This window comes from Nelusetta ayraudi, unplaced genomic scaffold (assembly GCF_046127955.1).
Source record: "Nelusetta ayraudi isolate G7.1 ecotype Tasmania unplaced genomic scaffold, CSIRO-AGI_Nayr_v1 ptg000013l, whole genome shotgun sequence".
Taxonomy (NCBI): domain Eukaryota; kingdom Metazoa; phylum Chordata; class Actinopteri; order Tetraodontiformes; family Monacanthidae; genus Nelusetta; species Nelusetta ayraudi.
Genome location: NW_027466063.1, coordinates 3,770,806 through 3,797,278, shown reverse-complemented (window position 1 = coordinate 3,797,278; position 26,473 = coordinate 3,770,806). Strand labels below are relative to the sequence as shown.

Below are 26,473 nucleotides of genomic sequence, written 5' to 3'. Positions count from 1 at the left end.
GTCAGTGTGTGTGTGTGTGTGTGTGTGTGTGTGTGTGTGTGTGTGTGTGTGTGTGTGTGTGGTAGAGAGGAGTGTGTAATCCTAACCTCGTGTTATTTATGTTTCCAAACTCTGAGCAGTAATTGGAGCGGCGGAGGATTTGTCTCACACGGAGGTTTGTTTGAACTGATGAAGATTACAGAAGGGGGAAGAGAGGGACGGAACGGTGTAAAAACGACCGCACGCGTGTGTGTGTGTGTGTGTGTGAGAAACAGATTGAGCTAGCTAGCTAGCTAGCTAGCTAGCTCAATCTAGCTAAAGGTGCGCGGTGGTGAAGGTAACGCAGCGCCACCCACAACGGTGCTGATTGCGTTAAGTGACATGAAAGGTGTGCGACCCGTGTTTTCATTAAACAGGACAAGCTGTCCCCCCCCCACCCTCCCCCACCTCCAGCCTCTCAGCTTATGTGAGCTAATCACCAGCAGGGTTGTGTTACATTGGGCCGATCTAACACCTGGGCCGGAGGGGCGAGGTGCTGTGACACCGAGATGTGTCCTGGGCTTATCTGATGACTGCTGTGTCAGGCCCTCTGATTAGGGCTCCCATTCTAACCTCGCAGCGGGCTAATTACGCAGCTCAGGCGTTACCTGCTGCAGAAGGTCGGAGGGCGAGGTGGCTTCGCCGAAAGGTCGACCTCACAAGTCGGGCCCGGTGGGAAGAAACACAAACTCTGTTTACCCGAAAGGCGGTTTTGGTTTGGAAAACCGGATATTTTCCTCATAGTAGTTTCTTTTTAATTCTTGTGCTTGCATGAACAAAAACATCTATACATCTCCAGAAAGGAGCAGATTTGGTCCTGTGAAAAGGTGGCAGCTTCCGGCTAAAAAAGTGTTGTTTTTTTTGCTGGAGCTTCCAAAAGAAAAGCAGTAGAAGGAACTCTTAGGTCTTCAATCTTGAGGGTAAACTGGCTGGAGGTGACCTTTTAAACTGAAAAGTAAAGCTAAAGATGAATCAGTCAAAGACTGACCCTTTCTGGAAAGTTCACTGACAGTCTCCAGACAAATTGTGAGACAACATTGAGACAACATTGGCGAAGCAAATAAGCGTAATATTGGATAATCAAAGGTTTGACTGATAGAGTGTAAGAAATAAAACACTGGGAGAGACGTTACTATGCGCAATGTTTTCAGTTTAAGATCTGTAAAAGCGTGTGTGTGTCTGTGTGTGTGTGTGTTGGGGGGTGTTTTCGTGGGGAGGCCAGGTGAATCAGAGGGACGCCAGAGGACATACGAACAGCAGGCACACCATCCATCTCCCGGGGGCGTTTGGAAATGTCACAGCGTGCACCACGACGGGTGGCCTGGCCTGTCATCCTCCACCCAGTCCTCATTTCAAACGTGTCATTTAGACTCTTGACTTTCCAGCGGGGTCCCAGGGAGCCTGCAGTGAGCCGGGGAAGAGCTGCCACGTCGGCCTTATGGCTTGTAACCCAGTCGGGCACAGCGGGGAGCAGGATAGAGGGAGCTGTGTGTGTGTGTGTGTGTGTGTGTGTGTGTGTGTGTGTGTGTGTGTGTGTGTGTGTGTGGACTCCCTCAGCCATGGACACTCTGATATGAAAAAAAAATCTTTCTGTGATTGCCTTTGCCTCCTCGTCCTCTATTTTTCAGAAGAAAATCTCCACATGCAATTTTTTTTTGGGGTCTCCACACTTTTCCAGTTATTTCGACGCTACTTGCTCTGAGACGCCGAGAGCTGGGTGGATTGTGTCTGGAGAGCAGCAGCACATGATGCTTTTTGCACCACAGCTGGACGGCTGCTGGCCAGTTTTAGAAGCGTGACAGTCAAACACATTCTGATACCGATCAGGAAGGAAAACGCTTAGGAATAAAGAGCTTAGAAAAATACAGCCAGTGTTGAAAGGGGCTTCTGAACGTACAGGTGTCGAGTGGACAGTTTAACTGGGGTCTGTTTTATGAAGAATTATAGCTCGTCTGTGTGGTTGCGCACACAGGCATCCGCCACAAACATCCGTCCCAGCGGCGAGGAAATGGAAGCCGACCAACCGGGCTGCCGCCGCTCTTTTCCCACCTCAGGAGCGCCGCGGCGCAAATGAATGCCATGCTAATGAACCCGACAGGCTGTTATGACACCACAGCATCAGGTAGGAGTAAATGAGGCTTTGGGGTGGAGCAGGTGTGGCTGTGTGGGTGCAGACGTGCGTCTATTTGTGAGTGTTTGCGTAGGTGTGTGTGTGTGTGTGTGTGTGCTCAGAGGGCGCTCGTGCCCGCCGGGTGCACCAGGGGAGAGGCGCCGCCGCCGCATCTGACTGGGAGGCAGGAAAAGCAGGGAAACAAGATGCCACACTGACACAGGAGACGGGCGCCATCGGTGATTGTTTACATTGTTATCCAATTAACAGACCATAAGCATGGAGGCATCTGTCAACAAACAAAGCTGTTGTTTTTTTCCCCTCCCCTGCTCCGCCTAAGCCATATTCTCTCCTCCGGCGCTGACGCAGCCGTGCATACATACAGACATACATACATACATACATACATACATACATACATACATACATACATATATAAGGCCGGGGAACATCCGGGAGCGCCGCTCTTTCTTTTTGCACTTTGTTTTCCCACCGCGAGTCAATACGATTTCCATCGGCCAATTTAGCTCAAATCAATCGGCGGAATTGCAGAAAAGATTAAATTAATTTCAAAAAGATTCTCATTTGATGAAACGGCAAAAAAAAAAAAAAAAAAAAGGTTCTGCTGACTTTTAATTAAAAACACACAAATTAACAGAGTACAAAAGAGGAAGGAAAGAAAAAGAAAAAAATCAGATCTGGACTCCCGACGTGGAAAAACCTAATTTTAAAACTGGAAGCAATTAAAAAGACAGATGGCGCTTCTCTGCAGTCTTTGATATTTTGTCTTTATTTCCCCCCCCACCCCCAATATAAAAAATTGTGCGACATATAGTGAGCGATCAGCGCGTTCCTAGCCCGCAAGGTTTGGCTTTATCGCATCTCGGCGGTTACCCCCCCCCCCCACACACACACACACACACACACACACACACACACACACAATAATTAGCCCCTAATGTGGCGGCGAAAATAAACACGGCCGATTGTAAATCATTTGATTGCAATGAATAAAACAAGGCAGCGACGGAGGACGGCGCGCTGCGCGGTGCCCGGCCGGCGGGAGAAAAGAGGAGAAAAAAGGGAAAATAAACAGCGGCCCTCAAGATGTTCGCTTCCAACATAATCAAACGTGCAGCTGAAATAACGCATTTTTAATGAAGCCATTACAGGCCGCACCATGTTAATTAAAACCAAATACCTTGTCTGTTTTAAACTGGTGTTGTCAAGTGTTTATTTGACCAATTACAAAAGCAGTGGGGGATCATTATCTGCTGCCAGGAGCGCCGACAACACGTCGCGCCGGGGCACGAACAGAAAAGAACAGAGCGGGACGCGGAAAGGGAAAAAAACTTCAAAGGGACACATGCGGCAATGCGAGGGCTGGACCGAGGGGGGCGTCAAGGGGGCGGGGACCAGGGGGGAGGGCAAGGGGGGGCAGGCAAAGTGAGAGCTAATTAGGAACAGTTAGGCTTTGAGGGTTTAAGCACAAGGTTTTTTTTTGTTTTTTTTTTTAGAAATATAAATATTTGTCGTCTTCTTTTTACAGGGAACGGAGAGAAAAAAAAAACCTAAGAAGGAACATCCAGGAGGGTAAAAACAGAGGCTGCTGTGGAAGGAGCTGAGGACAGTTTGGTCGGGAGGGTCGTAGGGATGAAGAGAGGAGGGAAAAGTGAGGCAGAGGGAGGGAAAGGAGGGGGGGGGGGGGAGAACCGGCATTTCAAACTGCTGCTGAAACATCAAATTTGACCGTTTTGCCCCCGAATGTTTGACAGACGAGGAAAAACACAAAAGAAACGACACTATTGTTAATAATTTTAACATGCAGCAATGAAGAAAAAACTAGTATAACTGTTGGCCAAGCTAGTATGACAGAAACACAAGGTCATTTCTCTAACCATCAGTTTGAGCAGAACGCTGCCACGCGGCCAAGGTGCTGCGTGCAGATGACCGCAGCAGCCCCGAGGAAGCCACTTCAGCTGGAACCTTCAAGATCCCACCTTCCTCCTTCCTGTATCGTGCGATTTTCCCCCCCGATAGCGGCAAAAAGAAAAACAAAACAACGGCAGCGGAGACCAGATGTGGAAGCTATTGCGGGCGGGACGGCGTTTATTTTTCCTGCTTCTCTGGTTTTGTCTGAGAGTTGCTGGGGCCCCTCGAGTCTCTTTGCCAGAGCTGGAAAAGGGATTAGGAAAATAATAATAAGTAAAATAGGGTACAGTATCACCGGAGAGAAGCGAAGGCAGCCGTCTGACGGTGTTTGGGTGTCGGTGAGCGGCCGGCAGGAAGCGGCACAGGGTGATTTTTAAAACAGCAAGGACATTTTTTTTATTTCATTTTATTTTATTTTAACTGCTCTCAGCGGGAAGAAGAACAAGAGAAAGGAGGAGGAGGAGGAGAAGGAGAAGAAGAAAAAGGCGAAAACACCCCCCTGCTGGGCGCTTCGAGCTCAACAAGTATTGAAGAAGAAGAAGAAAAAAAAAAGGAGGAATCTCTCGAAACGCAGAGCCGAACTGAAAACTGAAACACTAAAAGTCTCCCCCCCCCCTCCATCCATCCCCCGCCCACCCCTCCTCCCTCAAACTCGCTGACAGACATTGAAACGGAGGAAGGGTTAGTTCCCTGAGCACGGCTAAGCCCAGTACAAATGATGCCAGTGTAAGGCCTGCTGTAGCGCCGAAGAAGATAAGCCACCGAGAGCGAACGCCGAGGACTAGACTGGAGCCTTCCAAAAAAACAAAAAAAAAAACAAAAAGCGGGAGACTAATAGACGAACGAGTGCTCGGCGGCGGGAAGGTGGGAATAATCCCCGATCAGTGACATCTGATCCGCTTGATGCCTCCTCAAACAGTCAATATTACAGACAAACTCGCGGAGATTCACGCCCGGACAATAAAGTTGGCCGGCGGACGGCGGAACGAGACCGGCGACCATTTTAAAGCTGCGAAGGAAAAGAGTGACGCTGCAGGAAGCGGCGAGGAGAGGAAGTCGACGGAGGGAGGGAGAGAGAGAGAGAGAGAGAAAGAGAGAGAGAGAGAGAGAGAGAGAGAGAGAGAGAGAGAGAGGAGCCGTCAACAGTTGTGGCGCATTACAAATGCAATAGTGGTCTATCGCGGAGCCTGGGATCCTGGCAGAGCGGCGGCGGGGAGCGTCTGGACGGGATGGAGGCTCCCGGCGCTCCCGGCGCTCCCCCTCTCATTTAATTACAACACAGAGCTGCGGGATTAGACGGGGGGCCTGTGTTCACAGCCTCGCACTGGCAGCAGCGCCGCCGCCGAGCCGCACTCCCTCTCTCCATCCCTCCCTCACCCTCCTCCCTCTCCGGTTCTCCGGATTTATCTCCCCCATCTTCTACTTTTTTTTTTTTTTTTTAATATCTTTTCCCCTCCGCTCGTCTTGTCGATCCGTCTCCCTTCCTGACTGTTTCTCTGATTAAAATCTTTTCTTTGTTCAGGCTTTTTTCTCTCTCTCTCTCTCTCTCTCTCTCTCTCTCTCTACCCCCTCCTCCTCCACCGACTTTGCCCGTTCTCTCCATCCACCGCCGCCCGTCCTCTCTCGCCGCCCCCCTCCTCCCCCCTTCTAATCCCGCCATCCTGTTTTTCGCCGGAATTTCATCTGCGACGCAGACACACTCTTTATCTCTGTCTCCAACACATGTTTACTCTTGATTATAAAGAGACAACTGTGAATCCTTTAAGTGACAAAGTTGTGAGCGGGGCATGTGTTTGCTTGAAAATATTTGTGCACGTGTTAAAAGTGTGCGCTCGTGATGAGGAGCGCGAGAGCCGAGCACCGGTGTGTGTGTGTGTGTGTGTGTTAGCTTGAGGTGTTTGTGCCCTGGCGGTCTCTGCAGACTATAATGGCACACTGCCTGGGCAGGCCTACACACACACACACACACACACACACACACACACACACACACACACACACACACACACACACACACACACCCCTCCGCATGCACCGCACTCTGATTAATGGAAATCCCATTTTTGTTTCCAGCAGCACGGCTAATTAAAGCGCTAGTTAAAACAGTGCTCATTAGCTCGGGCTCTCTGATGACTGCTTGGAGCTGACTGGCTGCTGCAGCAGCTCCCGAGCCGCAGAGAATAGTGCACTTAGAGCCGACAACTGTATCCTCGCAGTCACGGCGAAGTGCGTTCGCGACCGGCCGATGCTAATTAATATTCACCTAATTGTGGGTGCGTGCGGGTGCGTGCAGGTGCACAGGCAGAGGCAGGGGACGGCAGATTGGGCCGTGCAAACTGGACTTGTGACTGTGCTGCTACTCATGAAAAATAAAGTTGTTTTAGCTCAGGCATGGGAAAACTATGGCCCGGCGGCCATATGCGGCCCGTAAAGCTTTTTAATCCAGCCGACCGAATTATATTGATAGTAAGTAAGTCATAAAATAGCTGTTTTTATAAAATTTTTTTAGTGTTTTCAGAGTCATTTCAATAAAGAGCTGAAAAACCGTGGGGGCTTCAAAAAAGATACTTTGTTGTAACTTTGCTTTTGTTCATTTTCAGTTGACATTAAAACACGTTTTCTACTTATCCCATGATATTTATATATTTTTTTCTCCTATTTTTTTCACCAAAAAAAATGCTCCTGGTTTAGCCCCTCTGTCAAATTTTAGGACCCATTGTGGGCCGACAAGTCAAAAACTTTGCCGAAACCCTGGATTAACTAAAAAAAAAAAAAAATCCGGAGCAGGAGACCAGAGCAAGTCAAGTCAAACGAATTACTCACATTTCTACGGGGGAAAGTGGTGAGGAGCTTGAACTCCTCGAAGGGGTAACCCTTGGAGGCCACGAAGTCGAAGAGGACCTGCAGCTTGCAGCTCCCCAGGAACCGCCTCACCAGGAACTCGCCGCTCGGGGTGCGAATCCGCAGCTTGCTGATCTGCTCCCCCGAATCCCCCTCGGGCTCCGGCGGCAGGGCCTGCTCCAGCGACAGGCGGATGGCCTGCAAGGGGAGGTGGTGGGGGGACGGTGGCACAAGCACAGCAGTCTGGTCAGATGGTGACGATCGCTGGAGCTGGTTGATCTAAACCAGGGTTGGGCAGACTACGACCCGGGGGCCATACGCGGCCCGTTAAGCTTTCTAATCCAGTCTGCCAAAATTGGAGAAATTATATTCATAGTTATTAAGTCATAAAATAGCTGCATTTCATCCATTTGTCAGTGTTTTAAGAGTCCTTTCAATAAAGAGCTAAATACCGTGGGGGCTTCAAAGACACATTTTGTTGTCACGCTTTTGTTGATTTTCAGTTGACATTAAATAAAGCACATGTTTTCTACATATCCCATGGTATATATTTTTTCTCCTATGAGGTGGCTCACCAAAATACTCCGTCCATCTGCTGCTGCTCCGGCCCCCTCTGTCAAACTTTAGAACCCACTGTGGCCCCACCAGTCAAAATGTTTGTCCACCCTGGGTCTAAACCCAGCTGACTGGTGCCGTATACACACGGTACATACTGTTAGACACTATTACAATTGTTTACACACTCCACATATTTTTAAGTGTCTTTGTGAATGGTGTGCGTCTTGTATTTAAAACAAAAACAAAAAAAAAATGGTTGTATATGGTGTAATTGCTGGATATTTCTAACTGCTCTTTCTTTATTGTGAATGCTGTTTTTGCGCTTTGCACAGTCTCTCGTAAGCATCGCCACTTTTGTCATTTCACTGCACATCCAGCATGAGCATGCACGAATAAAGTTCTGGAGTCTTGAATCTTGAATAAATCTCTCTCTCTCTCTCTCTCTCCCCCCGACAAAACTGGTTTAAAATGAAGGCTGGGTGATTTTTTTTGTGCCGCTTTTGTGAGTGGTGAAGCGTTGCACCTCCCAGACCTGAAGGTCGTACTGACGTACGGTGTAGTGTGCACACACAGTAGCGATACAGTGTTGTGGGCAAGGCGGCATTGTTCACACACAGGTGCAGGTGAGGCGCACCTGCCTGTAAACACTAAACAGGACTGGAAGGACGTTAGCATGACAATTGCTTCTGTTGACTTTATTCATTGTGCATTGTGTTGAAAGGGGAGTCGGCGAATGTAATATCGTCACACCTACGGGGGAAAAGGTTTGTGTTAATTATGTTTTATGATAAATAGAAGAGAAACTAGGAAAAGGAAAGCCAGAGAAGGGGATAAAAACTTCAGATTGTTTTGCTTGAGGTTCAATGTTTAAAAGCACAATAGCGGAGCCAAGAATCTGGGGACGGGTGGAAGAAATTCAATAAAGTGGAACTAAAAAAAAGAAGAAAAAAATCCTCATCTCTCTTGTTGATAGTAAATTTAAACCAGAGTCAACAGCAACACTGGCAGATAGGAAGATGACGACACTATCCAAGCAAGTGGGGAAGACGAGCCAAGAAGTTTATTGCGGCACAGTTGCCTGATAATTCATTAAATGGGCTTCTTGTCCTGAGAATGTTATTAAATTAGTTTCCCTGTGTCTCACCCTGTTCCCAAAAGCATGACGAGGCTCCCGTTGCCAAGTAGCATTTCGGCACATTCAGAACGGCCAAGTGCTCGTTCTTGCGGCTGCTGCTGCTGAAACCCAAGATGGTGAGGACCAAGCAAAAGTATTTTTTGTCGAACGATCATTTATACAGACAGACTTGACTGATGCCGATGAAGTTTCCAGCTACAACCTCTTCAGCGTCGCCAACTGCCCTCCCACCTCCTCTCCCTCCTCTTCCTCCTCCTCCTCCTCTTCTTATTCCCCTACCTCCTTCCCCGCTTGTTGTTCCAGTTCGGCCAGCCGGGGAGCATATGCTGTGACAACACGCCCCAGCTTTATTTACACACCATAATGCAATTATATTTCATAAGAGTGTACAACAGTAGCTCATTAGCAGCTTCTGGTGTTGGGTGGCGGCGGCAGGCTGGGAAGCCGCGCGTGCCACTCCGCCATCAGCTCCCCCAGGTACAGGAGCTGATGCTGACGGAGTTAAAGTGGTCCCCGGGGAGAGGCAACACACACACACACACACACACACACACACACACACACACACACACACACACACACACACACACACACACACACACACACACACACACACACACACAAGCAACATATACACAGAGCAGTAAATGAGGGTGTGTTTGTGTGGCGGTGAACATGGCCTCGACCACGACAACATCCACATATGTGACTGAGGCAGCATCCTGGTGAAGAAACCAACCATAGGGCACGCGTCTGGGTGAGGAACACACACACACACACACACACACACACACACACACACACACACACACACACACACACACACGCACACAGAAGCCTACCTGTCCATTCATCTGCCCCTGTCGTTCTGCTCAGCTAACCACAAAGAGCAAACAGACAGGTGTGCACCTGACGCAGCCAGACAACTGTATGCTAACACTGCTGCAAGGCAGGTAAATAAGGCCGTCCCACTCACTCAGGCACTATGATGAAACCCAGCCGCCACGCGCACCCACCCCCACCCTCAGCCCCCCACGGCTCCAAACCTTAAGTCACCCCTGCCCCCCTACCACCTCCCTCCCTTCCTCCCTTTCTCCCTCTCTCCCTCCCTCCATCCACCCCCAACTCGCCATTCGCCGGCTCCCACAAAAGGCGCAAACTCAAAGCATTCCCACCTGCATTGTCTGCTCTCCGGAGGAAAGCCGTGTTTTTGTCGTGCCGGGAGTTTTTGTTTCTTGCAGGTTACTAGTGTATCACGAGTCTCGGCGGACAAGTGGAGACAATATCAACACAACACCCCGTGCAGGTTAAGTGAAAGCCAAAGGCAGTTGGAGTGCAAAAAACAGACGTGTTTGTGGGTCTTTTTTTGAGTTTATCTACATCAAGGTGACAGAGACGTAATGTCGAGTCCACTGAGGTAAGAGGAAGAAAAAAAACGCACATTTATGTTTTCAGTTAGATTAGTTAGAATAGTTAGATTATTGAATAAAATATGATTTATATTTACATTAAGAGCCGATTTGATGTGTCATATACATCCAGTATTAAAACCAGTATAATTCTGTTCATGCTAAATTTGATATTTAATCCAGACATCTTGAACTTAAAAAAAACAAAAAACAAACACACAGTTCAGTTAAAGTACTTAACTCTGTGTTTCTCAAAAATGTCAAGACAACACACTAAATACAACACAAACCAGTATCTACATACAGTATCTACACAATCTTAGTGTGGTAGTTCTGAATGGGTCATGTAAACTCGATTGTATCCTCAGATTCTACACTTATGTTAAATATTTAAAATTGTATTGGTTGAACAAAAGGCATTTCGAAGGGGTCCCTTTGTTTTAATTCACTAAAAAACACATGAGAAACAAATGTGAGGTTAAGAGGTTATTTTCTTTTTATCTTTTATTTTATTAAGAAACGCATGACAATTAATGGTCATAAAAATTTAGAAAAGAAATCTGAAGCTTTAACATGGACAGACTCTTTTCCAAAAACCCAGTCTTAAATCCCTGTGCTTCCTTTCTGTCTCTACCAGCCAGACACCAGCGGAAGCTCAGCACTGGAGCCTGACGTCTACACAGCAGAAGACATCCAGCCGCAGGAGCAGGAGCCGCAGTGGACGTCCATTGTTGTTGATAACGTGGCGGAGAGGCGAGCACGCACACTGCAGGCCGGCGGACTGCAGCGGCATAATTAAGGAGGCTCGCCCTGGGACGCTTTTGTTGTCGTCTGTTTAACTTAAGTGACAAATCACCTGAGCGAGCCGGGTCACCCAATACCTGGCTGCGCCCTCGGGCTCTCAGCTGACGGGTAAACACAGTTGAGGAGGACTACACTGTATTACTATGGAGTGTAATACAGCAGTGGTGCTGCGGTCCTCGCACAATCATTGTTTTTCCGCATGCGTGACAGTGTCTCTGCTTCTGTGCGTGTGTGTGTCTGTGTGTGTACATGCGTGTTTGCCCTCATCCACATACAATAATTGTTTTCAGGTGAATATGTCTGTTTACTTTGACTTTTTTTTTTCCCCGGGTGCACGGGCCTTTGTACATTAACTGCCTGAGGCTTTTGTTGGACCACGTTTCATTATGAGTCTGTGTGCTGTACCACTGTAAAGTGGTTGACGTGGACACTGACTGTGTGTGTGAGCACGGTGACATTTGTATGGATGGGTCTCAGTTTAATTAGGGCTGAAAAACGACCAACCCGCCCACACTCCAAAAAATGTACATATAAAAAGACACAGCACAGAGTCCAGCACAACCAAAATCCACTGCACTGCATAAAAGCAGAAAATTGACAATCTCACAATGTTATTTTTTCTCAGAATCTGAGTTTAAACATTTTTGGGATTTTTGGGATTTAAAGTGTATATCGCACTCACCTCTTTCTCCTCCTCCTGCTCCTTCCTCATCTGCTCCAAGCGAACCTGCTCAGCCTCTTCTCTTTCTTGGGTTTCTCTCTGTGTTAAAAAAGGCAAAATGAATACATCCAGATGTGCAAAACTAAATTGTTCAAATGCTAAGTCATGGGATGAGTCCTGTAGTGGAGACTCTGCTCTGGAGTCTCCTGGCCATCATGCACAAGATCAGAGAACAGTCTTGTTTTACAGAGGCACAAGTCTCCACTTGAGGAGAAGCTTCGCCATGCACAGGCTGAATTTCATTTCTAAATTCCAATAGATGGATTATTTGGGAGGTTGCATCTGATAGATTTAACACATGAACAGTTTGCAAAGCCTTTATTATTATTATTATTATTATTATTATTATTATTATTATTATTATTATTAATAATAATAATAATAATAATAATAATAATAATAATAATAATGATGATGAACTGTGATTATTTTTGTTTTGAATAACGTAATGTTCCTCTAAATTACCTCAGCATTTGGTGTTTTATATGTATATACATATATGTGTGTGTATATACATATACACTTAAATTCATATATACTTTTTACTTATTTATTTTCACAGTTTTAAAATACCTTTTTGCGGTCAGCCTCTAAAGACACACGGTAGGCCTCGTCCTGTTCTCTCTTCACCGTTTCTCTCGCCTCTCGCTCATCCTGCGAGGAGAATTAGGGACAAACACACAATTAACTCAATTCTCAAGAAAAGGACAAAACGTCTCTGCTGACGTGGACAGTGCAGGAGCAAGGAAATAGAGAGACAACACAGCTTGTGGAGTGCGGGCTGCGTACAAACACCAGGTATGAAAGAGTTGCGCCATAAGGGAACTCCTCATTGTGGCCGAGCTGTCATTTAGCCGACCCCGAGCCTCTTTCATGTCTCCTCATCTCAGTTTCACCGTCCCTTTCTGCTCCATTCACTCGGCCTTCCCTCTTCCTGTTTGTACAGAGGGAAGGGGACAGGCGGCCGTTCCCTTTCTACCTGCTGTGGCTACAAAGTGTTTTGTAAAGCCCCCGGCCTAAATACGAGTGTGCATTGTGTTAACAGTCCACAGTCATTAGTTTTCCCGTTTTCTGAAGGCCCACCGCTGTGTGGCAGCTTATTGTGGCCGTCAGAGGGCTACTGTGCAGCCAAACGGCGGGGCCGAGCAGAAAGCACGGGCGCGCATTGTTGCATTCAGTCGGAATATGCAAAGGATACATTCGCGCTGTTGGCCGACATAATGGCTGAATGTTGAAAGGAAACTGTAAAAGAATGGCGGAGGGGGACAAAAGCATCAAAAGTGGCAGCCATCAACAAGACGAACCCGGAGTCACGCACGCAAGTTGCACACTGGCCTGTGTTTGACAGCCGTTTTGTTCGGCGACGACGGCGGTTTTAAATGGATCCTCCTCCGCTTTGAATGTGACTGAGGGGCCGAATGCGAGACATCAACGTACAGTGAGTCCGACACGTTTTAAGATCTAATACTTTTGAAGGCTTAAAAAAAAAAAAAACTGAGTAGGGTAATCATCTGCCTTTTCTGTTCAGCTAAAATGTCAAAATATCCACACTAATAATAGAATAATAACTAATAACTAATAATAAAATAATGTTGTTAATGTAGTTAAATAGTATCTATAATATGAAGTGTAATACATTTTATTCAAAGAGTGCTTTTCAAAGTCCTCAAAGACACTGTACATAAAAGAAAAGGTAAAAAAAAAAAGTTAAAACACATCAGAATAAAATCTGCAGTTGAAATATTTTAAAAAAAATGGTGAGAAAATTGGCGATTATCTAAATATCGAGTATCTGAAGCTCAATGTTTTTTAATAAGCTGATAGAGACGTAAACATATTCATCCTTTAATAGTTTATTAGAAGGGACTGTGGCTGACGCAGTCTAAGTGATCAAGTTGAAATGTGTATTTGGTTTCCTAGAGATAAGATTGTTTGAATGTGGCCGTTGAGAAGAAGTAGCAGAAGCTTTAACGTGGCCTGCCTTTGACCTCAATTACACCCTTTAGATCACCCTGCGTGATCTACTCAGACGTGGACCACAACATCCTCGGCGTGTCACCGGTCAACCCCAAAACGGGCTCCTTTCAAACACAGACAACCTTGAGGATGACTGGCGAGGGTGAACGCACAGCGCGGCCTGCTCAGCTGCTCCTTTTCCAGACAGACACAAAAGTCACTGTTAGAGAGGAATGTCTGGGCCGGGGTGCGTGCCTCTTGGTCATGTCTGTGTTTGCCTTAGGAAGAGTGAGGCCGAAGAGTGACTCATGCAAATGAGGAGCAGGGTCGAGGTCCAGCTCACACCGTCAAGGTCTGATGGGTTCTGTCAGGTACGGCACATTAAGGAACCCGTCGGTTTCAGGTGCCAATTACAAATTATCCAACCGGCACATTACGCCTTCAACATCGCTCACACTCAACCGCGTGCCTCGATATTATGACATTTTTACAAGCCCGGCCTTTTGGCAGGCCACACCTTGGTAATTATTACACTTAAATAGCTTATTAGCAAAGCTTTACTGCGTCCTGCTCATGCCACAATGTCTCTGAATTCTTATTTCTCACGCAGATATTAAAGCGTGTGCTGCGGAGATTAAAAAACATATTAGTTATTAAGGAGGCTTGAAATAGTTCGCATTTATGTGTATATCTCAAACTCCTTTAAAAAATAAATAAATAAATAAAAATCCAGCAACAAAAGTCAAGGGCACGCCCAGGCGCTCAAACCTCCGACACTTGCATGCTGCGCATACCTCACTGCACTTCATGTCACAAACGATTCTTGAACAAGTGACAAGAGTGACAAACCTGCAGCATATCAGCTGCAGCATGGCAATAATAACAAGCCAGAGGGAGCAGCTGGCTGCCAAAACTGTACGACCCACCTCAGGTAGTGGAGCTCACAGTGTGTGTGTGTGTGTGTGTGTGTGTGTGTTTGACAAGACGCATTCCAAACCCAGTTGAGTTGCTGAACGGACTCACATTAGCATTGTGAGAAACGGTTTTCATCTGACTGAGTCTTTAACTCTTTTAGCTCCTAATACATTGTGACATGTGTCATGCATGGATACAGTAGTTAAAAAAGAGGTGTGACACGAGGACGGGGAGTGTGGGAACAGGAGAAGCAGTGGCACAGGAATTTATACCTGTGTGTGTGTGTGTGTGTGTGTGTGTGTGTGTGTGTGTGTGCGTGTGCGTGCGCGCGCGCGCGGAGGTACAAGTTCTACCGTTTGGCCGTCCACACACACACACACACACACACACACACACACTAAAGTTCTGTTCCGTTTGATGTCATTCAAGGAAAACAGCTGAAAGCAGCAAAGAGCATCAAACAAAAAGTCTGCCAGCGGGGGGAGGCGTTGCTTTGTACCGCCCCCGCATTGCTGCAAGATAAATAAGAGCAACGACGGAGGAGCGCAGTGAAAGGGTCGGCTATTCTCTGCTCGTCATCGAGACACAGTGTGACAACGCTTCCTGATCAGCCCCACTGTGTTGCCGTTTGCTACGGGATGTGAACAGCAGGCCTGATTTCAAGTGCGCTGGAACTCGTGAGCGGCAGCAGCAGCAGTATGAAAAGCTATTAGTTTCCTCTTAAATGGAAACATTTTACCTGATGCCAAGATAAGAAATGTATTTTTTTCCAGTATTATCAGATCATTTGACTCAACAATAATGGTCATACTCTCACACACAATAAGTCAAGCAACATTTTTATGTTTCTACAGCCAAATACAGACACAGAACATGTGTGATGAGTGCAAATAAAATGCAGACGACTCTCACCTCGTCTTTGATGTCCTCCAGTTGTTGTGCTGTGAAAATCTCCATCGCTCCCATTAACCTCATCATCAGTTCGTCGACTGTTGTATTGCCTGAACAATTCAAATTCACAGATATTTTGCCCGAGTTTACCTCCGACTCTTACACATATTCATACATCTTAGAATAAAATAATAATCACATTGCCGTACTGACCTTGGATAACGTTTAGAACTTCGTTGGATGTGCGTTTGCCCATTACTATAAGGAGGAGGGGGAACTGGTCCGTCTTATATGTCCGTATAGTCTGTGTCACCACGCTACCAAAGTGCCTCGTACACATGGTGAGAAGCCTGGAGACAACAATATATATGCCATTATCTTTTTCTTTTTTTTCATTATAATGACAGAAACGCACTGACAGTTTGCAGTCCAAGGGAGTATCAACAGAAACGGGCGTAAAAATGCATTTACGCCGACTTTTTACATAAAAATGAGGTGTTTACTCCTGCGTTTTCCATCTGCGGCGGCAAAGACAAACACACGCGATTAATGGAATTAAGGACAATGCTGCCTTTCCCATTTCTCCCCCGATCAGCGAGTGACACGCTATCTGAATTGGATCCACGGGCAAATTAGTATTCCTCACCAGGCACCCAGACTTGATAGGGCACGGGAGGATTTTTTATTCCATTACAAAGACAGAACTTTTTAAATTAACATTTCGGAAAGGGAAAAGGGTAGCAGGCAGTGGGGGCGCCGCCAAGCTCCCCCGTAAATGTCATAATATTAATGAATTGCTATAGACTGAATGCAAATATAGATTAGCTTTTCTCCTGCCTTTTAATAAGATCTACTTTAATAACTGGCTGGTAAAATGGAGAGGTAATGGAATGGATGGAAGGACAGCAGGTCAGTGGAAGAAGATAGATGGGAGGTACGCTGTGTGGGGGCCGAGGGGTGCGGAGTAGCTCATTAAAATATGAAGACAAAGCTGAGCTACTTGCAGACTTCCCAAACTGCGGAGCAGTGAGTCCTTGAACTCAATTGGGTTTTCTTTTCTTTCTTTTTTTTTTAAGGCAATCATAACACCAGAACAGGCTAAAGATACGGCAGGACAAGACTTCTGGAGAAAATTGCCAAAGTCCCGGCTAAATTAAAGATTTTTCTCTCTCTCTCTCTCTCTCTCTCTCTCTCTCTCTCTCTCTCTCTCTCTCTCTCTCTCTCTCTCTCTCTCTCTCTCTCTCTCTCTCTCTCTCTCTCTCTCTCTCTCTCTCTCTCTCTCTCTCTCTCTCTCTCTCTCTCTCTCTCTCGGAGACTCAAACTCTGCTCTTCCAACGGGGTTCACCTTCGAGTGACCCGAGTCTCGCAATAAGAGGGGTTGCACCTCACATCCCGCTGATCACTCTGCCCTGACATTTGTCCTCGTTCAGACCTCGAATCAAGCGGAACACAACAATGGCTCACAGGGAAACTCTAACCTGTAATGAAAGGCCAGGGAACAATGGACATTAACTTGAAGGGTAACCGGATCTTAAATCTGCCGTCAACCCCCCCCCCCCGAAAAAAAAACCAGGCCAACTCGCTCTGGTTTCAAACTCCAACTTAAAGACGGCGAGACCACCGTCGGGAAAAAAAAAGAAAACCCAAAACGGCCGCAACACGTGTTTTTCCCTGGGAAAACATACCAAGATCATATATCCACCGTAGCTCACAGCGTGTGGGATGTTGTACCAGGGATATGAAGGACCTGTGGATTCATCCTGGAACAGGTATGGACGACAATACTGAGGGCGAGGGGGAGTCAAGCTAGTGCAGGGAGTGAGGTGAGCGGTTCAGCGCACTCTCACCCGCAGGGAGAGCAACGCGGCCAAGAATCCAGCCCGATCTGTACCGGTGGTACCCGTGGCCTTTAAAAAAAAAAATCCTTCAGGGGGGCGACTGAGTGTGCGGAGGAAACACCTGTGCCAGAGAGCGGCCCCCGGTGGCGAACCTGACTGACGGCCCTCTAATGTGTCAAGCCGCTGCATCTCTGGCTGCACATCCAGACAAGTGAGAAGAGTTAATGTTTCCCTGCTCCGTCACGTCGCATCGCTTCTCGGGCCGGTTTCGGACCCAACACACGGCCCGGCGAGCAGCTGACGAGCGGCTGTGGTACAGTAGCACTGCGGGGGGAATGTTTCTGCCGGCTGCACCTGTTTGGCTGCACGCATGGGAAGCGGATGCCTCGACTGGCTGACTGTGTCACACGCGTTTTGTTTCAGAGCGAACGCGGACATGTTTTGATTTGAAATGGACGCCTTCCTCCGCCTCTTCGCCACTTATCTTTTCACCACTCATCACGTCGGCGGGGGAAGCCGAGTGTGCCGAACAGGCGAGCGTGTTTGTCATTCCTTTTGCACCTTAGACACCAGCTTCACTGACTACATACAGAACAGTATCAACAGACGGAATTATATTATTAAGAGGGTTTAAAAAAAACAAAAAAACAAAACAATCTATGATTATCTGTATATAAAATCTATTGTTCTGAGTGATACTGGTCCCAACACCGTAACTTTATCTTATTCCTCTGCACCTTGTTCAAAAGAGTGTTGTACATATATACATATATACATATACATATATACATATATACATATATACATATACATATATATATATACACATGTATACATATATACATATATATATATATACATACATATATACATATACATATATATATACACACATATATATATATATATATACACATATATATATATATATATATATATACACATACACACACACACACATATATATATATATATATATATATGTGTGTGTGTGTGTGTGTGTGTGTGTGTGTGTGTGTGTGTGTGTGTGTAAAATATAAGTTTTAAACTTCAAATAAGTTTCAAAATGTTTTTGTTTTTTAAATTCACTGACTTGCAACAAGGGCAATGACCCCCCTGCCCACCACCAGTCATTAAAACTAATACCAGGTTGACCATGTGGAGCATGTATTGAAACTATAATTTCAAGATTGTGCATTGTTGCACCTCCATCTCAATCATCCAGCCCTGACAGTTTCATCTGGCCCAATTGTAAATGTATTAACTGCACCGTACATAATGGTTTTTGATGAGTAATACTGTCTCCCTGTTGTATTTGTTTTGGTAGTACTGTATTGACTGTCTCCTATTTAGTGTCACTGTCTGCCGTTTTACTCTAATTTTACGTCTCCTGTGTCCCTGTCTTTATACACTATGACCCTTGTGTCCTTTTTGTGTGTTTTCTATGGGTCTTAACATGAGGCCAGAGGACTGCAGTTGAAAAATTAGCCTCTGGCTAACAGCGGCACACAGGAATGTAAATTAACGTGCATGGTCCTCTTCAAATAAAAATAAAATAAATAAGATGGAAAAAACAAAGACTTGCTTTCTGTAAAGGGGGAGAAGAAGAATTAAAATAAGTGCAAACTATTTAATTTTGCCCCGTTCGCCAATGAATTTTAATTATAGGTGGACGCTGGGACAGAGGCTGCACAAGATATCAGAGGCCTTCTCCATGGGTGACGATTATATTGGCAGGCCCTTACCAACCCTGCATAAATGCATATTTAATCATTTGACTGGGGACGCCTGCGAGACTATTGAGCCCGGCAACAGGCGCATTCCAACATCAGCAGGTTCATCACGCACAAGCACACTCGCACACGAGGGCTCGGGACACCTTTCCAGCAGCCAGCGTGACTGATGCCAATCACCAGTCACTCCGGATCAAGTCGGGAGCGTGAGAATAGCGGGGAGGAAGCGCGCATGCGAGCGAGTGGTGCACATGTGCATGCATGCGTTATCGGCCAAGGCGGTGACTCGCTGTGTGCGATGAAAGGCTCCAGATGTTGGCCGCCTTCTAATGCCCAATAAAGAGGCTCAGCTGGGGCAAAAAGCAAATGAGGCCAATGGGAGAGAAAGGAGAGTGGAATGAGGGAAGGAGGGAATTTCCTTAAAAGAAATAATGGAGGGCTGAGGTCAGGGTGCGAGTTTTTTTTTTTTAAATGGCCGCTACCAGAGGGCAGGCTTAACTCTGGGAGGCTCCAAGGAGAGGGTGAGAACTGCAGCGGCGGGATAAAGGGAGTGGAAAGAATGAAAGATGGAGGGATCGGGGGAAGCCAAGAGGAGAAGGAGGAGGAGAAGAAGATGTAGCAGACGGATGAGAGGAAGTGGGAGGGAAATGAGGCTTGCCCAGGGCACAATGCTAATGAGAAAACCCAATCAAACCCTCAGGAGGCCAACCAGCAAAGCTGTCAGGAGATCAGATCACCAGTCAGACGTCGCAAACTCTGCCTATTCTCGTCTTGCTTTCTGCTGCTTTTCCCGCAAAATGCACTTCCAGGACATAATATCCGTCCTGGAAGCAGGTGCTGCGCAATAAAACGCGTGTCTCGCGAGCCAACACAGAACGCTGGAGTTGAATCGGGCTTGAATGGGAAGATAGAGATGTTTGGACTTCAAGGGAGTTCCTCGTCTCCCACTGACCCTCTATTCACACGGCTTAGTCAAGATTGCCCAATCAGGGGCCTCGCCATGCAAACACAACGCCTTTTGTTAGTATGCAACCTCTCTGAGCTTGAAAAAAAGAGAATGTGCTCGACGGCCGAATGGGAGGACAGAGAGATACAGGGCGGGAGCGAGGGCTGAATACCGGCAATTAGGGACATGTCCATGCAAATGGATTTTTTCCCCCCCTTTAAAGTTGTTTATCAAATGAGATTCCATACACGGTGACATTTTATATTACATTCACAACTATTATGCCACTTCACAATGAAAAAAGAAACAGATCTCATATCCACCTTGCTTGCCTTTAACTTTAACCAGGGTGATGGACTTTAGCAGAAAATTAAAATTCACTGAAATACACTCCATATCCTGGTTATTAACACCAACAGAAGACAATTAAACCCAGCTGTGCGATGATGTATTGCTTAATTCATCGTTGTCAGTTCTGTTTCTATTGATTAATTATGGGCAATTTAACCTTGAAATAAATGTATTGGAGCCAGTGCAGGGTAGTAAATAAATAGAAAATCTAAATATTTGAAAAAATTTGTTCTCTTTTCGGAACCTTCACGTTTTACCATGAAAGTGTGTTGCATTCACGAAATAGTGTTTCTGAGCATTTTTAAATGAAACTTTATTTTATATATTAAATGCCTATTACTTTATTCACTGTTGTGGTTTTAAAAAAAAATGTTTACCTTTTTTTTTTTTTTTATTTGTAGTTTTGAATGAGGACACCAAGATATACAGAAACAGAGTAGTCCGTGTCTCATACCTGGCTTTGTTAGCTTCTTTAGTGACATCCCAGGCCCATGTGATGAAGTTCTGGCTCAGATAGGAAATGATGGAGTCAGCACACATCATTTGAGAGCAAAAGACGTTGCCGAGAACACTGTCGTCGTTGTGGAGGTAGATTGCTAGCAGCTTTCTCTGCAAAAGAGGCAGAAAACAAGAAGGCAATTGATGACAGAGCCATTAGTGAAGAAAATATCACAGATTGCATCCGAACGCTGGCATTAAAGGATGAGAGCTATTGCAAATGAGACTGTCAGCAAGTTAAATTTGGAAAAAAGTTTGATGATTTTCTTTTGAACAAACAAACAAGCAAATAGTTGGAAACAATATGTCAGTTTTGGAAATTCTGCTGCAATTTTTCTTTAAAACAGCGTCATGTCTTCAGTGAACTCTCAACACGCCGGTGTCTCATAACTCAAGAGACATTTCCCCATTACATGACAGAAAGGACTGCGGGGTGCAAAGGGCAGTATGACCTACGCAGTAGATAGTAAGGCCATGACAGGTAAAAAGAAAAAAGAAAAAAAAGCAAATACCAGGCAAAATCAAATGGGGGAGAGGTGCAAATAAAAGTTCTCTTGGAGGAGACACAGCTATGGAGAAAACAAAACAGACAAATCACTCTATTTATTTTACACCAAATGCCAGCAGCCTGTTCAGGTTAGTAGCTGCAGGGCCAGACAATATTGACGAAGCTCCAAATCCAAGGATATTGACACCATCATATAAGCCTGGCAGATTCTCCCCACTGACAATCTAATTAAAAAACAAACACACCCACAAACATAAAAGGTTCCAGGGGACAATGTTGGAAATAATGCTCTCTAAATTACATGTCACTTCTCTTGCTATAAAAGAACAAATAAAAAGGGGAAAGAAAAAAAAGAACTCGCTCGGCCTCCACCTGGTGCATTTTTTTTTTGAAACCACGGCCGAGTCAAGAGGTCTGTTTCTCAGGAGCGGCAATCTGGGCTGCGCACGGCGAAAAGCAAAAAGAGGAAGAAAAAAAAATCCACGCGGGGCGTTAAATGCGAGGGGAAGTGAAAGACGAAGTTGTGCTATACTGTGGCCTGTGCAGAATGGGAACGGGAGAGCACTGCTGTGTTTGCTCAACGATTAGTGCTTTAGAATAATCTCCAGGGCTCCTGGAGGGAAGGAGCCGGGGACTCATTCATGGGACCGATTCAAGCGCCTCAAAAGATTAAACACTCATGCTGAGAAGACAAGCAAATTCAGTCTTGAGGGGGAGAGAGAGAGGGAGAGAGAGAGAGAGAGGGCCGAGTGCGAGGGAGGGAGAGTTTTACAACATGGAAAAGGAGGGATGAAGAAAAAAGAAGCAAAAATACAACCTGCAACACGCTCAAATACTCGTGTCCTGGCGCGCGCGCACACACACACACACACACACACACACACACACACACACACACACACACACACAGACACACACACACACACACACACACACACACACACACACACACACACACACACACACACACACACACACACACACGCGCGCGCGCGCTCGTAGCAGCGCAATGCGAGCGTGCATGCTCAATTAGAGCAAGTGTAAAGACTCATCAAAGTGGGTATTTTGGGGCAAACTGGACTCGGCCGTCTTAGCTAAACTATCCGTCCGCCGCCCGCTTTCAAGTCAGCTCCCTTTTGTGTGGCCTGCTTGAGCGGGGAGGAACGAAGGCCTCCGTTTAGCTAAATTACTGGGTCTGACCTGAGCCAGATAGTGAGCGCATTGGCCCTTCCACACACCTGTTCACCTGAGTCCGAGCCGGCTTTGTGTGTGTTGAGCCGGATGTTCAAAGCAGTGGGAGGGTGTCGGCTGTTTAACCAGCGATCGTCTTACCCCGAGGGAAGGGGGTCGAGTCTGCACATCACGTTGTATTAGAGAAAAAAAAATCTCAATGTATAAAGCCACCACATATCTTGTACCTGTGTGGTTTTTATTATCTGGTCATCAAAAACAAAAAACGATGTAAGCAGGGTATAAAACTATACTATAGGTTTTGGTTTTTTTAGCCGTACAGGAAGCTTTTATTGCATGAAAACAGCTAGTTCCAAAAAATGTAAAAAAAAAAATATATATATATTTTTTTTAACTGATTCTGGAATGATTTGCCAGAAAGAATTAAGTTCTGTTTTGGCATAAACAGCGTTTTTAAGCATGTCACGCTAAAACACCGTAGATTAAATTAAATTGTTTAAAAATGCGCTGCTACTGAAAGCAAAAATTAAAACGCAAATGTACCAGCACATGAGCACACACCTGTGCGCGTTTGAGAGAGGCATGTACAATGTTTCACAAGACACGAAGGAGAAGAAGAAGAAGAGGAAGTGGGTGACGGCGCTCGAGGGAGCCACAGGGAGGCAGGCAGGCAGGAGAGTGAGGACGGATATTGATTCCTTTACAGATGGCAGGCTCAGTCTGGAAAAGCAAACACTTCAAAATGAAGAGCTCAAATGACTGATCTAATGACCACAGACACACACTGGGAAAACACATCCAGGTTGAAGAGCAACCACACAAGAAGCTCCCTGTCCAGCCAAAGGCGCCTCACCTCCCAGCGGCAGCAACACTGTGTTGGATGCATCGAGATTTCACATTGAGCCGTCCAGACTGCTGTTTGAGGCGCTCAGTAGAAATTCCTTGGTGCAAATCAGATGCAACTATTCACAGATGTTGACATAATAAATCCTTATTGCGAGAACATTTCTACTTGTAGGTAATATGGAGATTTAGAGCCAAAAAAGGGGGGCACATGCTTGAAAAGGGTAATGTTATTTTCCGCCAGCTTTTCTAATTATTTAACTTAGTTTTAAAGGTTTGAGGTTCCCTGCTTTCACTACATATCTAATCAATCTTAATTTAGCAGAGTGATTCATGTAGGTAAGTAGGACTATGAGTAAATCAATACACATGTAAAATAACATAAAACAGGGGTGCAGTTTTGCTCTGGTTCACGCACTCCTAGTTAAACTCCAATTTTGTGAACCTATAACAAAGTATTTGCTCGCGACACAAACTCTCAAAACCTCCGCAGCGGCTTCTGATTTCCGAGCCGGGAAGCTGGCAGATGCATCAATACGGCAGCGCCATTCACCGGAGCTCTCCTCTCTCGGCGAGGCTGCGGCCGAGCTTTTCAGGCAGGTACTTGGCTGAGATAAATCCCCGCAAAAAACTCCCCTCTTCAGAGGAGGCTATGAATTTTGATGTGTCTTTGTGTGTGGCAGACAGCGGAGAGGAGTGGAGAGCGGGGTTAGAGTGATTAACCACGGCGTTGATGGGGATTTAGTGCGGATCGGCCGCCAGTGATGGGTGGCCTATCTCTCTGTCCGCTCCGACTCACCACTGATCCCCACGAGAGTTCAGCTCAGCTCAGCTCTGGCCGCCCCCAAAAGCATTTTCATTAAGGATGGATTGAGCCTATCACAACGGTCCGCCCCCCACCCCCCCAACACACACACACACACAGACACACACACACCTTCAGAAACACTTCATCAAATGTAGTGTTTTGCTTAGTGATTAGCCTCTCTCCGGCTTTGACAGAGTGAGACTGATTCCTCTGTTTATAAACCCTGTTCCCCCTTCAGTCAAATCTGCCCCATTCCAAAACCCCCTTTAATAAAAAGGGGCCTTTTTTTTTTGTACGTCGAGGACACACAACAGGAGAAAAAAGACTTGATTCCTCCTCCTTCCAACGGGAGCAAAAAGCTCAGGATGGCTCGACGGATGGCTCGACGGATGGACGGATGGATGGATGGATACTGGAAGGGGCCGGCGTGACGGAGCCATATGTTACAGTGTAATGAGAGCGTCGAATGCGGCGTGTTTTGGCCCGTTGTCTAGGACGGCGGTGACAAAACAGGACAAACAGTGAAGAGATAAAATAGCTTCTGTATTCAAGAGAGAAGGAGAGAAGAAAAAAAAAAAATCCCCGGCTTCCCGAAAGCCGTTCTCACCACGGCACAGTTGGCGAACTAAATCGAGCTCACCCGGAATATATATATATATATATATATAAAACTACAGACCGGCGGGAAAATGAAAACACTATTTTGTGCAGGGATGACGGTGGTTCAGTGCGGAGTGGGAGTACCAGGGAGCCGCCGGCCATATTGTGGTGGCTTAGGAGAGGAGATCAGCTGGGGAGCCGGCGGGATGCCAGGCGTCTCTTAGGTTTCCTCCATCTCCGCTCCTCTCACAAACTATATCCCTTCAACTTATGTCGCAACATACTCCCGCCTTCAATTCGCGCTTTTCTCCCTTTTTTTTCCCCCTCATTCGCCCCTTTTTTTGTGCTCACCGGCCTGTTTCTTTTCTTCTTCTCCTCCTCCACATCCCCCATCCTCCCTCCGTCTCTGTGTGCCTGGTGATGTGAACCCCAAACATCTTGCTGTGTCCTCACACTCTAATAAGGCTGTAATCCGCACAAGCTGTCAGTTGATACAAGCATCCTTAAAACTACAAAAGCCCCCCCAAAAATACAGGAGGGGTGTGCGGGGCGGGTGATGAGCGGAGGGGATGGACAGCTAAAAATAAAGCCTCAGCTGTCGGGGTGAAAATTTACCGTGGGGATGCGAGGAAATGGCGCGGCTGATGAACCTTTGTCACGCGGCGAAACGGAGAGACAAGTCGCGATGAGTGAGGAGGCGATGCTTAAATATAATAGTTAAGTGGACTTTTTCCCCTGCACTTTAATTGGCAGCGTTTCTGTAATTCCTGCAAAAGACATTCGGGCTACAATGGGTAAAAAAAAATAAAAATAGTTCTAACAATAAAAAAGGTTCAACGTAAACTACACAAATGCATGTAATGCATTAACTTTTACATTTCTCATTGCATTTTTAGTCTAACCTTTACAACATAGCAAAAACTAAACCTTCTGTCGAGGACAAGAAGAGACACTCATCAATGCTGTGGACTGGTTAAAAAAAAAAAAAGAAAGAAAGTTGGCCAGGCATCGACCGAGTCGAGTGTAACAGTGAATTTCTTTCGAAATTCCCGGCAGCTCAAGTAACGAAGGACAAGATATGCGCTACACAGTATCTCCCTTGACAGGCAGAGTGAATAATATCCTGCTCAGTCTGCGGCGCTCGCCTCCTGTGTTGTCTTAAGCAAAGAAAACTGCTTAAAAAAGCAAAGGCCCAAGCCGGAGTGACATCAGCGCTGAGGGATGAGCCAACATCGGCGACATCAGGGTCTCACGTCTTACAAATAAGGCGAAAATTAAAAGAGGCAAAATTAAAAAGGGAGGAGAATGAAGGATTTTGTTACAGTGCTGCGTGAACGTCCACTGAGCGTACTCACATCTCTGGCTTTGCCATAGAAGGCTTCTTGGGATGCTGCCTCCAAAGACCCAATGTAGAACATGGGGTGAGTCTCTCCATACCTGCAGGACACACAGCACACAGCTACAGAGTTTAATGACGGAGCTTTGTTTTAAAATGAAGAAAGAAGCAGCCGATACTTTTCTCACCTTGAAGAAAATTCGGCAGTAAAGTGCAGTAAGGCATCAGCTTCGTTCTCGCTATTTTCTGGCACTAGGGGGGAAGAAATAAATAAATGTGTCTCGCTGCAATTTAAACTGTTGCTCCCAAGTTTTCAAACCAGAGGCCATGCCACATACTCATAGGTGATTTTCGACAGGTAGAAGAGCCTAATCCGAACATCTCCGAGTCGTCCACGCCGAACTCTGGAGCGTCTTCGAAATCGTCCCCCTCGCTGTCGCTGACCATGTGGACATCTGCACACTGGAACGAAAAAAAAAAAAAAAAAATCAGTCTGGGTTGATGCTAATGGACAAATCTCAGAGGAAGCAT

General features: G+C 46.1%; 1 protein-coding gene across 1 annotated transcript in view; it reads right to left on the bottom strand.

Moving 5' to 3' along the window:
* faf1 (Fas (TNFRSF6) associated factor 1) overlaps window positions 1-26,473 on the bottom strand; it is a 53,072-nt gene that overhangs the window by 1,837 nt on the left and 24,762 nt on the right. The window contains exons 10-18 of the mRNA XM_076022920.1: window positions 26,281-26,404; window positions 26,131-26,194; window positions 25,962-26,043; window positions 20,613-20,767; window positions 15,504-15,640; window positions 15,312-15,400; window positions 12,102-12,182; window positions 11,490-11,567; window positions 6,884-7,099 (exon numbers count right to left, since the gene is read on the bottom strand). Of these exons, the coding sequence (XP_075879035.1) occupies window positions 6,884-7,099; window positions 11,490-11,567; window positions 12,102-12,182; window positions 15,312-15,400; window positions 15,504-15,640; window positions 20,613-20,767; window positions 25,962-26,043; window positions 26,131-26,194; window positions 26,281-26,404 (1,026 nt within the window). The remainder of the gene's footprint in view (window positions 1-6,883; window positions 7,100-11,489; window positions 11,568-12,101; window positions 12,183-15,311; window positions 15,401-15,503; window positions 15,641-20,612; window positions 20,768-25,961; window positions 26,044-26,130; window positions 26,195-26,280; window positions 26,405-26,473) is intronic.